The sequence below is a fragment of the Hyaena hyaena genome, unplaced genomic scaffold (genome assembly GCF_003009895.1).
Source record: "Hyaena hyaena isolate Hyena2069 unplaced genomic scaffold, ASM300989v1 scaffold_219, whole genome shotgun sequence".
NCBI classification, from domain to species: domain Eukaryota; kingdom Metazoa; phylum Chordata; class Mammalia; order Carnivora; family Hyaenidae; genus Hyaena; species Hyaena hyaena.
Window position 1 is genome coordinate 2526905 of NW_024080850.1, and position 14149 is coordinate 2541053.

Below are 14149 nucleotides of genomic sequence, written 5' to 3' on the forward strand. Positions count from 1 at the left end.
ACGGCCGCACGGAGGCGGGGCGTCCGCCGGCGGTGGCGTCACAGGAGGCGGGGCCGCAGCCGCCCTATGGGGCGGCACCGGGCGGCGGTCACGTAGCTCAGGTTCCCGGGCTGCAGCGGTGCGCGTGTCTGTCGGTTCCTGTGCACAGGTGCCCGCCGTTCTTCCGCCAGCATGCCGATGTTCGTGGTGAACACCAACGTCCCCCGCGCTTCCGTGCCGGACGGGCTCCTTTCCGAGCTCACTCAGCAGTTGGCGCAGGCCACCGGCAAGCCGGCCCAGGTTCGCCGGGAGGGAACGGGGAGAGGGGGTGCCGAAGTGGCCCCGGGCTGCGGGACGGGGGAGGCGACTCCCCGAAGCCTGGGGCGGGGAAGGGATGGAATGGGTGGCCGCCCGGGCCCCGGCGAGGTCTTTCGGGCCAGCTGACCGCACCCCGTCTCCCCACAGTACATCGCGGTGCACGTGGTCCCTGACCAGCTCATGGCCTTCGGCGGCTCCAGCGAGCCGTGCGCGCTCTGCAGCCTGCACAGCATCGGCAAGATCGGCGGCGCGCAGAACCGCTCTTACAGCAAGCTGCTGTGTGGCCTGCTGTCTGAGCGCCTGCGCATCAGCCCAGATAGGTGCGTGGGGCGGTGGGGGGCGCCGAGGGGCAGTGGGGGTGGGGGGTGCCCGCCAAGGCCCGCGACGGCGCAGCCCTCTGAGCCTGGCTTCCACGCCCCGCAGGGTCTACATCAACTACTACGACATGAACGCGGCCAACGTGGGCTGGAACAGCTCCACCTTCGCTTGAGGGCCGCGCTGGCCCATCCTGCCTGCACCAGGCCCTGCCGCCCGCAGTATTGTGCCCGCTTCGCCCCCAGCGACCCCCACTTCCAGGTCGGGAGAAATAAACGGTTTGGAGGCTATTGCTGCTGTTTCGGGCTTCCTTGGCTTGCGGAGGAGTGGGTGCAGGGCCGGGACAGTGACTGGGAAACCGGTGGCGGGAGGGGTGCCCTCCCGGAACCTACTGTTGAGGTCCTTTTGCCTAGCTCTTCCTTCCTGTGCCCCTAGCAGAAGCCTCAGCCTTGATTGGCATCCTGCCCGGGGCCACAGATCCAGGAATGAGACTCCAGTCGGAGCCTCCCACTCTGCATTTGCGGCTTGGCCCTCCCAGGGCAGGTTCATGATTGTGCCCTTGGCGAGAACCCAGAGTTGAATCCATTCCATTCGCAGGGGCAGGGCCACCACGTGGGCTGGGGCTGGCTGGGCTCAGCTCAGGCTGGGGCTGGGCTGGGGCTGGGCCAGGGCCAGCGGGAGAAGGAAGGGGAGGTTGGAATCAAAATCTTACTTGCCTTAGAGGTTGGAGAGTCAGCTGGGTCTGAGCTTTTCTCGCAGCCCCACCTTCCTCCATCTTCCTGATGGGCAAAGGGTACCCTGGGAAAAGGAAGCCTTCCCCTCCCTGTACCCCAGGGTCAAACCCTGCTAGGCTGGTGCCCTAGTTTCTTGACCTGGAAAATCCCGTTCTGGAACTTTTGGACAGTTTTCAGGTGGGAGTGGGGAGGTGCACTAGAGGCATAGTTTTTGGTTATACTGTCCTGACGGCCCTCAAATCTGTGCCTGGCCTCTGCTCTCCTCAGGCACCCAGGTCTCCACCACAACAGTTCCCGGAGACGCTGGGCCTGTAGGGGTTTTTTTTTGTTTGTTTGTTTGTTTTAATGTTTATTTTTGAGAGGGAGAGAGGGAACATGCGCATGGCAGGGGCAGAGAGCAAGGGAGACACAGAATCCGAAGCAGGCTCCAGGCTCTGAGCTGTCAGCACAGAGCCCAACACGGGGCTCAAACTCACAAGCTGGGAGATCATGACCTGAGCTGAAGTCGGACACTTAACCAATGGAACCACCCAGGTGCCCTGTAGTTTTGAAGCCGTTCATATTTTATGGGACAGTGGCTCTGGAAAGCCTTCAGGTGTTTAAGTCCACCCTGCAGGGACATAGAAGGTCCTGGCCCTCAGGGCACTGTCAACAACAAAATCAGTATTAAGGCCCAGTGTGGCTGGAGTCTGACTGGTCCAAGGCCCCTCTGGTCAAGTGCAGGGGCTCCCTTGTGGGGGTGATGATAGGACTGGGCAATTTATGTGCCCACATTTGGGCCACAGGGGCCTCAGCTGCCATGTTGCTTGCCCAGAACAGGTGCCTTTGGGCTAGAATGCCTTTCTAGCCCACAGTGTGAGAGAGGCTCCATGCACCCCTGCGGCATCCCCACCTAAGTGAGACCCAGCCACTAGCACTCAGAATTCCTGTGCTTGGAGCTGGCCCTAGTCAGCCAGAGCCAGCACCTGTGTGTTGACTAAAGCCCTTCCCTTAGTGCCTGACCTGTGGGAGGAGTCAAGTTCATTTTACCTGCTTGCACAGGGAGGGGGCTCCTCTGGATGCCTGCTGGTCCTTGCTCTGGCTCAGCCTCTTTCTTGGCAAGATCATCTTAAAAAAAAAAAAAGATTTTTTTTTAACGTGGAATTTAAGTGAATTTGCTTTTGAAAGCTGAAGGGCTGTAAGGAAAAGCATTGCTGCCTGGACCAAGCCTTTGGAGTGAGTGAAGAACAGTCCTGCCTTTGAGCCGCAGGCAGTGACAAAGGCTGCCTTGTGTGTATACAGAAGGGAGGCCTGCGGTGGCCATGAGCTCTTTCCCTGAGATGGCTGCCAGTGGTCCAGTGCATGCAGTGCCCACTGCTCTTGCATGAGTCACCTCTGTCCTGTCACTGTGAACATCTGGCAGGCGGGGGCAAGAAGCTCCGGGTGCCCAGCCCAGGCTTGAAGCCGAGGATAAGTCTCATGTATCCTTGTATTGTGGCAAATCCAGAACAACCCAGGCCCCAAAGCTATGGGAGCCCAGTCAGCTGACACTTTCCACCTGGATCCGCACCCTCCCTTCCTCTGCCATCACAGCATTTTTGGCTGTTTGTCCTCTGGGGCAGCCCACCGTTGCTTGCCAACTTGATAATCAAGATAGCTGAGGACTGCTTTTCATTTCAGTCTAGGTCCTGGGGTAGAGGGGGTACTGTCCCCTTCAGGCCTAGGCAGCAAGGATTTACTTCTAGAAGAACAGGAGTGATAGTTGGGGTCTCATTTTGAAAGTGGAGGTAAAAAGCTCAAAGGGTGTTGGCCATCTTTGGGGGAGTGAGATGATCCTCTTCCACAAAAATCTCTCGAGGGTCTTGCTCCAGCTCCCTCGGTGGAAGGGCGTGGACCCCCACATCTGTGTCATGGTGCCAGGGCTCCAGCTAAAGCCAGAAGGTCTCATCCACATCGCTTATGAGTTGGGGCCTCCCTCAGGGATCTGAGCACCTGCTGCTCCCACCCCAGTCCTGGCCTTTGTCATAATGCCTCAGCTCCCATGTGGCCCCCATCCCTGTGTTCCCAACACCAGAATATCTCTCTCTGCTGGGTGTGCGCAGATCTGCTCTTAGGAGTCTGGCTCTCAGATCCCATGCCATACATGGTCAGGAGAGGGCAGGGCACAGGTTTGCACGAGCATCTAGCCCAACTCCTTCATTTCACAGATGAGGACACTGATGCCAGCTTCCTTGGGTGTGCCAGGGCTGGGCCGGCCACCTCCCAGGAGTCAGCCCCTCATTCACGCCCAGTTAGGTCTCACCTTGTGGCCCCACTGGACAAGGGGGGTCTCCCAAGGCCAAAGAGGCAGACAAGACAGGCTGGGCTCCTGCTGTGTTTGGGGAGGCTGGAGAGCCCCACAGTCAGCATGGCCTGCTCCCCACAAGAAGCCTGGGAGTGTCAGGCTCTGAGGCAAGCCAGGGCATCAAGGTGGTGACTCCTCGGAAAAGGGGGAGTGTCTGTGAGTCAGAGATCCACTTCCAAGTCCCCTTGGCCCCGTACGCCAAGGAGGACTGCTGCTGGATTTCACTCAAGCCACATCCTGTCCCCCACCCCAGTGGTGCCGTGGCCAGCCTCCTTTAGCTCAAAGCATAGGCTCCACTGCCCATGGAGCAGCCTGTCCCTTCCTCAAACCCTGGTGGCTTGCCCCAGGGCAGCCTTGGAAAAACCTGCAGAAACTCATTTCCAAATAATGCCTCCAGGTGGGGTATGGAACAGATGGGGGAGGGGACACAGACTGGCACCTGCTCTCCATAGTCACTCCAGTGCTACCAGGTCATCTGCGAATAAAGACCCGAGTGTCCTCACAGCTTGCGGGTGCTGTTCCTTCTGCATGGAATGCTTATCTCCCATCTGCCGGCCCCATGCTATGCCCTTCTGGGAAACCCTCCGCAAAACCGCTCAGTGCAAGACTATGCCAAGGCTTCTCTGCTTTGGCCCGGGCCTTGTGAGCTAGGGTTTCTCTTCCTGTATCCCCCAGCAACCTGTGGGCATCGAGAGATGGCTGCACCCAGCTCTGTGACCTTTAGGCCCATGGCTTCAGGAGCCTCTCAGCTGGTCTATTCTGGAGAGCCCAGTGGTGCAGGTTTTTCCTCAAGCCTTGGAGCGTCTCTGTGCACAGCCTCGGGCATGATTAATGTGGATCACATTGTCAACGGAGGGGAAGAGCTGAGCAGGTAGCCTATGCCTGTACTTTGGTCTTGATAAAAATTATGGAGCTCTTTCCCTGGGTAGGCAGAGATAGGGGGTGTGGGCAAGTGCCCGCCCAGAGCCTGGCGGTGCTGGCAGTGAACAAGGGAGGAGGGCTCGAAGCGGGGCACACGGCCTCTGCAGGAATACAACTGAAACATTTACTGTAGACCCCGGCCCACACCTCAGGGCCCACCAACCACGAGCTGGTGCATCAGGCCACAGCGCTACCCCACTGTTTAAAGCAGTAGATAGAAATAGTGTTAGGTTTTCTGGGGGAGGTTGGCTGAGCCCCCCCAGAGATGAAGAGGTTTCTGGGCCACTATCTTCCTTGACTCCTTGCCCCACTGGGCAACTAGGTGTTGGCTCCCAAATCTGTGTTTCTGTGAAGCATTCTTTTGCCAGCCCAGCTCCCCGTCTCGGGTTCCAGCCCTCCCACCTCCTAGTGAGAATTCCAGAACTAGGGTGAAGGGGGAGGTGAGGGGGGGCACAATGCAAACCCGCCAGCCACTGGCACAGATTTCTCCTCATTAAGTGAGCACACCTCTCTGCTGTGTTTGAAGCCCACGTAAAAGAGACAAAAGTTGTCAGGTTTTTGAAATTGGCTCTGCTCCCTCACTCCTGGAGCCTCAGTCCCCATCTAAGAACAGTGGGGTCTGGACTCCATATTCCCATAAGTCTAGCCCCGAAAATATCCAGACAGGGCTCCAAATCCCCAAGCTACAAGTGAGAGGTCTCATACCCTTGTCCCCCTATGACCGCATCCCCCTGTGATCTGGTTTCTTGTGTACCTGAATTGATTCTCATTTTAATCGGTGATATATTCACATGGCTCCAATTCAGAGCATTCCAAGGATCCCCAGAGAGAAGGCTCCCTCCCACCACCTCCCTCTACAGGATTACCCTCTCAAATCTCCCCAGAGATAATTTATGCATATACAAGCAACTATGCATAATATCCCTTCCAAGGGTAGCATATTCTATACAAGTTTGGCACTATGGTTTTTTTTTTCCACTTAAAAGGTTTTATTTTATTTAGTTATTTATTTATTTTCATTTAAAACTGAAGAATCTAGTATTCCCTTGTTAGGACCAGGCACGATCCCCTTCAACCAGTTCCTGTTCTGAACGTTTAGGCTGCTTCCAGCCTTCCATTCTTAGCTCTGCTATATTGAATTCCACACATATGTAAGTATTTCTGTCTGTAGGCTAGGTTCCTGGAAGTAGAATCATTTGGTCAAAGGCGATGCTCTTTTAATATGGTCTGACGTCCCGCGTAGAAGTGGAGAGTTGATGGCACTACCCAGCTGGGCAAGGGAGGCCCTCCCAATCCGAGTTTTGATTTTTGGCCCTCTGATGGGGAAATGCTCTTCTCTCCAGCCAAATGGTTTTAAGTTGCCTCTTACTATGAAGTTGAGCATCTTTTTACAGGGTCAGTGGCCATTCCCTTTTTTTTCCTTTTCTGGGAAGTGAGTCAAGTCCTCAAGCCCATTTTCCCACTGGATTGTTTTTGTTTTAAAGCTCTTTATCTGTGTATTAGAGAAAGTAACCCATTGTTATGAGTTGCAAATATTTTCCCCAGTTTGTCATCTGGATTTTGTTTTTTTGTTTTTGTTTTTTTAAATATTTTATTTATTTCTAGGAGAGAGAGAGAGACAGCGTGAGCAGGGGAGGGTCAGAGAGAGAGGGAGTCACAGACTGAAACAGACTCCAGGTTCTGAGCTGGCAGTCAGCACAGAGCCCGATGCGGGGCTCGAACCTATGAACCGCAAGATCATGACCCAAGCGAAAGTCGAAAGCTTAACCGACTAAGCCACCCAGGCGCCCCAATCACTGTCATCTGGATTTTGACTCTGTGGGTAGACTCAGGAGACACGCTTCTTATCAACCAGACCATATTAAAACAGCATTGCCATTGACCAAATGATTCTACTTCCAGGAACCTAGCCTATAGATAGAAATACTTACACATGTGTGGAATTCAATGGGGGTGGGGAAACAGGCAAACAATTAGCAGATAAGTTGCCCTGTACCTAGAAATAGATCCAAGATGTACAGAATTCTAGAAAAGTAACACACAGGACATTGGGGGGGGGGGGAGGAACTAAAGAACTAAATAAATGGACAGACCATTTATTGTAAAGATGCAACTTCTCCCCAGTCTGGTTTTGTGTCATTCTTAGGTTTCCCCCCTCCATGATTATCAAACTATCTCCCCCAGTTTCTTTCAAGACGTCATGTAATTTTGTTTTGACATTTACATTTTTGCTTCTTCTGGAATCTCCCCTGTGTTAGGTCTGAGGTATGTTTCCACCTATTTTTTAATCCTTTTTTTTTTTCAAAGTAGCCTCCATGCCCAATGTGGGGCTTGAACTCACGACCCGGGTGTTGAGTTACATGCTCTGAGCCAGCCAGACATCCTTAATCCATTTTTATTGTGGACACCACCCACCTGTCTCTCCCCTCACCATCTGTTAAATTATCCAACTTACCCCACTGATAAAATACCGCTTTTATTCCCAATGAAATCCCTTTTGTACTTGGGCACAAAAGATCTTGATACAAAAGACCCTGGATGGGTCTGCTGGATTTCATTTATAACAGACAAGAGCTTGGGGTTTTGGCGGGGGGGCGTCTGTAAACAAGGGGGAAAAGTGTCCTGATCCTACCGGGGCCCTCCCTCCTCCAGCTGCTGCCTACTGCCCTCAGTTTCCCCCACAGCCTGCCTTCCCGTCTACCAAATGTCTACCTTTCTGGTCTTGCTGCAGTGGCAGGACTTTGTCCATCATGTCCACTAGGCAGCCTGCAACAGTGCCAGATCTCAGATGTCAGGAGGACCATGTGGACGAAGTGTTCTCACACCACATTGATGCTGTCAGCAATAAACAAAGAAGCTGCAACAAATTCCAAAGTTTTCAACTTGGCTTATGAATGAGGAACTCTTGCCAGGGCCAGGTTCCTCCTCCCTTCTGCCAGCAGGGGAGGCAATGTCCATCTGCAACTGTAACATGTGATCCTCAAAGATGGTATGAATTTCAAGGTATCCTGGACCGACTTGAAGATAGGGAAAAAAAGCAGCGTGATGTCAGGGCCTCCCACACAGAAGAAAATTGGGTGGAACTCTTGTCAGAACCTTCCAGTTTTTCTCTAGGACAACACTTGACTTTTCGGGTGGTGAGCATCCTCTTGTGTTCTCTGATAATTCAGAGGATAGTATTCTTGTTTATAAAATAAAGCCATTTCCTTTTCGTTCAGAGAGAAATGAAAAGACCCTTCGGATTTAATTCCTTTAGACTCTTTACAATTCTGATGAATACCCAGACTTCAACTCCAACCGTGGGTCTAGAGGGAAAGGGAGCCAGGAGCCAGACCTCTTCCAGGGAGCACACAGCTTTGGAGAAGGATGTGAATGAATCCACCAGCCAGGTGGGGCCAGTGATGCCCAGGTGACATTGCTCCTGAGCGACCTGTATGGGGAGCCAGACTGAAGAGAAAAAAACAAGAGGAAGCAGCCAGACAAGAGCGGAAGAATCTTCCCCATTGACCTTCTCTATTCAGACTGTAACAGATAACCTCCAGCCTTCTCTGAAAACACACAAACAGGGTGATGATGCAGAAGGTGAGTGGCTCTGAGCCTTTGAACCCATCCATCCACAGGGCTCCTCCTCTCACAGCGAAGTATGAATGAGGGCTAGGAAAGGTTCAGGAAAGGAGCCCTGCTTCTTGGAAAGGAATGAATCCTTCAGTGATAGGGTGATTCCTTAGTGAGTTGCCGCCAGTCAAAACAAAACAGAGCTACAAGACAGAGAAGAGAGTTCAGTCCTTACTACAGTCTCTCTATTGCCATTTCAAAGTGTAGAGAAGGATCGTGTGTGGACATTAAGGATGCTGGTGATCATGATTAGATGAAAAGCCAAAGGAGGACATGAAGGGTGTGAATTTATACAAGTTTAATATTTGAGCCCATGGGGAGTCACTATAATAGTGTATTTACCAAACCTCAAGACAAAGAATATTTAGAATACACGCATTGAGTATGGATGCGGAAACACATTTTTCAGAAAAAGGTATGACTTTACAGATACCATATAGAATATGACTTCATACAAAGAAGAAAGATTGTTTGCCGTCAGGGTGAAGGAAACATGCAAACAATTAGCAGATAAGTTGCCCTGTACCTAGGAATAGGTCCAAGATGTACAGAATCCTAGAAAAGCAACACACAGGGCGGAGGGTAAGGGGGGGAACTAAAGAACTAAGTAAATGAACAAACCATTTTATTTTAACAATGCAGCTTCTCCCCGGTCTAGTTTATGATTCAACATCATCTCAATAGAAATTCCAACATTCTGATGGAATTTGAGAACCCAGATTCTACCATTCACATGAGAATCCAAAGGGTCAATAGAAGCCAAAACATTTCGTTAAAGAAGACAGGATGGGAGGACTTGCTTTCCCCATGTCAGGATTTGTAGGGACATGGTATGTGATCTCGGCAGCACTGAAATCTATGTGAAAGGAAGCACTGTTCAGTTATGGGTGCTGGTCCGTAATGACTACCATGCCACATGGGCAGAGATAACAAACTGGGTTCCTATTTCACATCCACACAAAAATCAGTTCTCCATGAATTAAAAGCCATAAAGACAATATCATAAAGCTCTTAAAAAAGAATATAATCTTAATGATTTTTTAATGTTTATTTATCTGAGAGAGAGAGAGAGAGAATGAGCGGGGAAGGAGCAAAGAGAGAAGCATAGAATCCGAAGCAGGCTCCAGGCTCGGAGCTGTCAGCACAGAGCCCGATGTGGGTCTTGAATCCACGAACTGTGAGATCATGACCTGAGCCAAAGTTAGACACTTAACTGACTGAGCCACTCAGATGCCCCTCATCGTAATGATTTCTTAAATGGGCTACACAAAGCACATATGACTAAGGAAAAATGAACACATTTGACCTTATATTAGTAAAACACCATGGACAGAATGACAAGCCACACCAGCTTTTGCAATTCCTATGATTGACAAAGGGCTTGTATCCAGAACATATTTTTAAACCCCCTACAATAAACAACCCAATAAAAAATTACCATAGGACTTTATTTTTTTTAAATGTTTTTTATTTATTTTTGAGAGAGAGAGAGAGAGAGAGACAGCGTGATCAGGAGAGGGTCAGAGAGAGAGGGAGACACAGAATCTGAAGACAGGCTCCAGGCTCTGAGCTAGCTGTCAGCACAGAGCCTGATGTGGGGCTCGAACCCACGAACCAAGACATCATGACCTGAGCCAAAGTCGGACGCGCAACCGACTGAACCACCCCGGTGCCCCACCATAGGACTTTAGAAGTCACTTCACAAAACAGACTATCCAAATGCAAAAGATGCTCAACTGCCGGAGGCCAAGCCGGCTCGGCAGGTCCAGGGGTCCCTGAAGGATGGATGGTGTCGGCGAGAGAGAGAGTGAGAGAGCCCCGAGATTCTTTCTGATCACCAGGCAGGCATCTCTGTCCGGTCGGTTTTTGTGTCTTTATTTAAAGGTTCAGCAACAAATGAAGTCAGAGAAAGGAATTTCTTACAATGGGAGGCCTTTTGTGATAACAATAGTAGAATTATTCCGATCAAGGAAATAACAGAATGTTCTTAGTGAAAACTAGGATAACATATAGGTCAAATCGTATATAGATAAGCTAGGAGTCTTTTGTCTGGCTCTCAAGAGGATGAATGTTTCTGAATTGGTTTGTTTGTGGAGACTAACATGGGGGCCCTGAATGGGTCAGTCTTTTGCCCTTGGGTTATGTTTTAGCTACTCTTATCTATCCTCATCCCAGCTGCCAGTGTAAGAGAGGGTGTTTGTGGAAAGTAGGCCTTGAGGAAGGGACTGTTATGTTTCACCAATTAGCAAAGATTCATGTGGTAACTATGTTTTTCTCTTAACCCCAAAATAGCCCTTGGTTTCAGGGCCAGGCTCCATTGTAATTCTTGTGTTCTTAACCCCCTAAATCTCGGATCTGCAAGGCCCATAGGAAGAGGCTTTTGACAATCTTCCCCACAGAGCTTTCATCTAAAATCTCTGTAAAGGCAGGAATATGCTTTTCCTTATGAGGTATCTGTATTCAGAGTATGGGTCTGATATGGAATATTGTGAGGTCTGATCAATACCAGCAGGCTTATATCCAACATGAGCCAATAGTAGCAGAAGGAGATACCAGTTTTCATTTCTCATGGGAGGAGCTGCAAACATTGTCACTTCCTTGTTGTGATTGCCATACAGAGAGGCCAGTGCGGCTCCCGGCACTTAACCTTAGTAGAAAACAGGGACATGGGATTAAATCCACCCCAAGATACCACTAACCACTCATCACATTGGCTATAATTAACACACCCATAATCCCACTCCTAGGTATCTATACCCTAAAGAACCTCATATCTGGAAAACAACCCGGATGTCCACCAAGAATAGAACGGATAAATAAATTGTGGTATATTTATGGTGTGGACTATGATGCAATGGAGAAATGAAAAGCTGTAGATACTCTATGGATGAATCTTACCAGCATGGAATATTGAGCACAAGGTCCAATATACGGATGATAAATATTCACTTATTTAAAGTTCAAAAATAGAGGGGCGCCTGGGGGGCTCAGTCAGTTGGGCGTTTGACTTCGGCTCAGGTCATGATCTCACGGCTCGTGGGTTCGAGCCCCGTGTCAGGCTCTGTGCTGATGGCTCAGAGCCTGGGGCCACCTTTTGATTCTGTGTCTCCCTCCCTCCCTCTCTCTCTCTCTCTGCTCTTCTCCCACTCGTGATCTCTCTCTCTCAGAAATAAATAAAACATAAAAAAAATAGGGAATGCTGAGCTTAATTGTTAGAGGTCTGTGCCTCAATGGTAGAACTGTGATGGATGTTGGGACACTGTTCCCCTCACGCTTGGGACAGTGGGCTCCCTGGTGATGGGAGAGGGCAGAGACTGGGGTAGGCTTACAGAGGTGATGGGTTCCTGCAGTGGCATTTTCTTCCTTCCCTGTTCTCACAAGTGTCTGTGTTATATTTGTTAAACTGTTATGCATTTCTGTGTGTATGTTGCGCTTCAATGATTGCATGTGCACAAGAGAACAGTGGCGCCGTCCCACAACCTTATCCCTCTGGGACCTCGCCCCCAGCGGGGGCCTTGCTGAGAGCCATCTCCACTTAGTTGCCCTCTCCCTGCCCCACCCCCAGCCTCCCTGAGTTTACTGTTACTGGTGTTCCTGTTAGAGTTGGGGGCCCCTTCCCCCTCATCTCCTCACATTGATCTGTGAGATTTTTCCATCTTGGAGAAACCCTCCAGGACTCCCCTCTGCACCCCTGAACTGCTTGGCTTGACCCTCCTAGGCCTGCTCTGCACTGTGTTGCGGCCTGCCCTCTGGTGCACACCACGACCCCCACAACCATGGCAGAGGCCTTGGTTGGACTTGGATGAAGGTGGTGTTCTGTTTAAGCCTCCCCAAACCCAACATCTTGCTCACTGGTTTTGAGCTTTGAGCCCACACCAGTGAAGGCTTTGGGGTTGCTTCGTGTATTCACAGGGGCTTCATGGGGACCACACTGGCTCCTGGCCTAGGTTGTTGCTCACAGTGTTTTGGTGCCGTGAGCAGTTGGGGGAGTGGCTTTTAACTCCTGGCGAGAGTCTCTACTCTGCTGCACAAGCAGTGTCTATCAGGGTTTGGCCTCGGCGGCTGGGGTTTGGGGAGCAGAGGCAGTCCTCAAGAGAAAGTTGGCCTGTTACAAACAGTGGGAAAGACGTGGCTCCAGTGGGCTTGCTAAGGGAAGGCGGGGTGGAGGGTGCTCTCAAGTAGGTCAGGTGCAGGCGCTTTCAGCTGCGCACAAGGGGCTGTAGTCAACTCAGTGGGAATCTTGGGCCACCCACAGGGAGGTGGTAACCAATGAGTTCCTGCCAGAACAGGGGTTGTGGAGGGTCCCTCCTGCACCCTCCAAGTACATCTGTGGCTCTCAAGGGTCAGTCCCCTGGAATTAGAGGAGACTGAAGCCCAATGTGCCCACTGAAGGGTGGTAGTTTGTTAATGGACAATAGCATGCAAAGGAATCAGGGCCCTTCAGAGACCATGCCGCTATCTTGCATTGAGATAGAAAAAACAACTCCATGAAATCACTGCATGCCCAAAAGCTAGCAAGGCCGTGTGAAAGCTTGTGCTGGGAGCTGTCTATTCCAAGGAGTCAGGTTTCCTCGGGACATCCAGAAGGAACATGGTTTGAAAAACATGCCACAATCTTACTCTCAGAACAGGAGCAGTGGAAAACGAGAGAGACCAGATGTGGAAGAGGAATGAGTGTCTTTACAGTATGAAGTGTCAGGAGATAGGCAAGCTCCCTGCTGGAAAGGGAAGGTGGAGGTTTGGGGAAGACGCAAGACACCTCCCCACCCCACACCCCCACCCCCTGCCTGGGAGCAAGGTAACCCAGAACACTCTTGAGGGGCTGGTCCACACGACGGGCGGGACTCTGGAAGATCCAGAAGCCATCCCGTGAGCCTGGCAGCTTTGAAGAGACCATAGAGGATCTGAGCAAATTCAAGAACTGAAGACCAGCATCAAATACTGAGATTTGGCATGCATTTTAGGTGGGCAATCCCCATTCCCTTAGGGAGAATGTTTTAAAATGTATAGGGTAGGCTCAAGGAAGGCTCTGCTGAACCCTCCCTACCAGAGGAAGGCTGACCCAGGCATCTGAGGCGAGCTGCTGGCAAAGTGGCCCCCAGCCAGCATTGATTATTTCAATAGTAGATACTTGTGAAGAACTTGAGATTGACTGGTTTTTCTTTCTATTGCCATGAGAGACCCCAAGAGACAAAATCTAGGGCAATATGTCAGAAAAAGTAAAAGTTTGGGCCAGAGAGCAAAAAGCAAAAGGAGGGAAGGTACTAGAAGCCAACACAAACAGGTAGCCCTCTGTGTGATGAAGAAAAGGATTTTAAACCAACGTCAGGAGCCAACACAGAACAACTACTAGGCGTTCAGCTGAGCCATCCTGGAGTCGCCGGCCAGAAACAGTGCGAAGAAGCAACACAGTGGAGACAGATGCTGGCCCACTGGAGACTGTGTGGCAGAAACAAATGCTGGTCAAGGCGAGGAGCATCCCAAATGGAGGACAGCTTGTGTCCGGAGAACCAATGGGATAGAGCAGCTGCTCCTTGGCCCTTAGTTCTGGAACCTGCTCAGGTGGGACCTGCCCACATGGGCTGGGAGTTGAGCACTGGGCAGAGCCTGGACTTGGACACTGTGTCACTAGGCAGAGCTCAGTACTGGGCACACAGAGAAAAACGGAAATGGCAAGGTTTCAAGCATACTGGAAGAAAGAAGATATAAGTAAGATCCAGTGGGGTGGCACAGATGGGTCAGAGAGAAGTTGTTCCCTACCCACCCCCCCCCCAAGATGGTTGAATGGGCTAAAGCTAATTCTCCATTGAGTCAAACTCCCAGGGCATGGCATCTGGGCCATCACTCTCTTCTATCCACTTTCCATCAGGTGCCAGGGCATTTTTTTTTTCTTACAAATAGTTTATTGTCAAGTTGGTTTCCATATAACACCCAGTGCTCATCC

General features: G+C 50.9%; 1 protein-coding gene across 1 annotated transcript; it reads left to right on the top strand.

Annotated features, from left to right (window-relative positions):
* Positions 1-61: 61 nt before the first annotated feature.
* MIF (macrophage migration inhibitory factor) lies at positions 62-902 on the top strand. The gene is made up of 3 exons (XM_039242901.1): positions 62-279; positions 445-617; positions 721-902. The coding sequence occupies exons 1-3, from the start codon at positions 172-174 to the stop codon at positions 785-787; spliced, it is 348 nt and encodes a 115-aa protein (XP_039098832.1). The 5' UTR covers positions 62-171; the 3' UTR covers positions 788-902.
* The last annotated feature ends 13247 nt before the right edge of the window (positions 903-14149 follow it).

Bases quoted from the DNA above. Each gene is read 5' to 3' on its own strand.
- MIF (XM_039242901.1), top strand. From the start codon at position 172: ATGCCGATGTTCGTGGTGAACACCAACGTCCCCCGCGCTTCCGTGCCG. The intron at 280-444 runs GTTCGCCGGGAG...GTCTCCCCACAG, and splicing joins CCACCGGCAAGCCGGCCCAG to TACATCGCGGTGCACGTGGT. The intron at 618-720 runs GTGCGTGGGGCG...CACGCCCCGCAG, and splicing joins CTGCGCATCAGCCCAGATAG to GGTCTACATCAACTACTACG.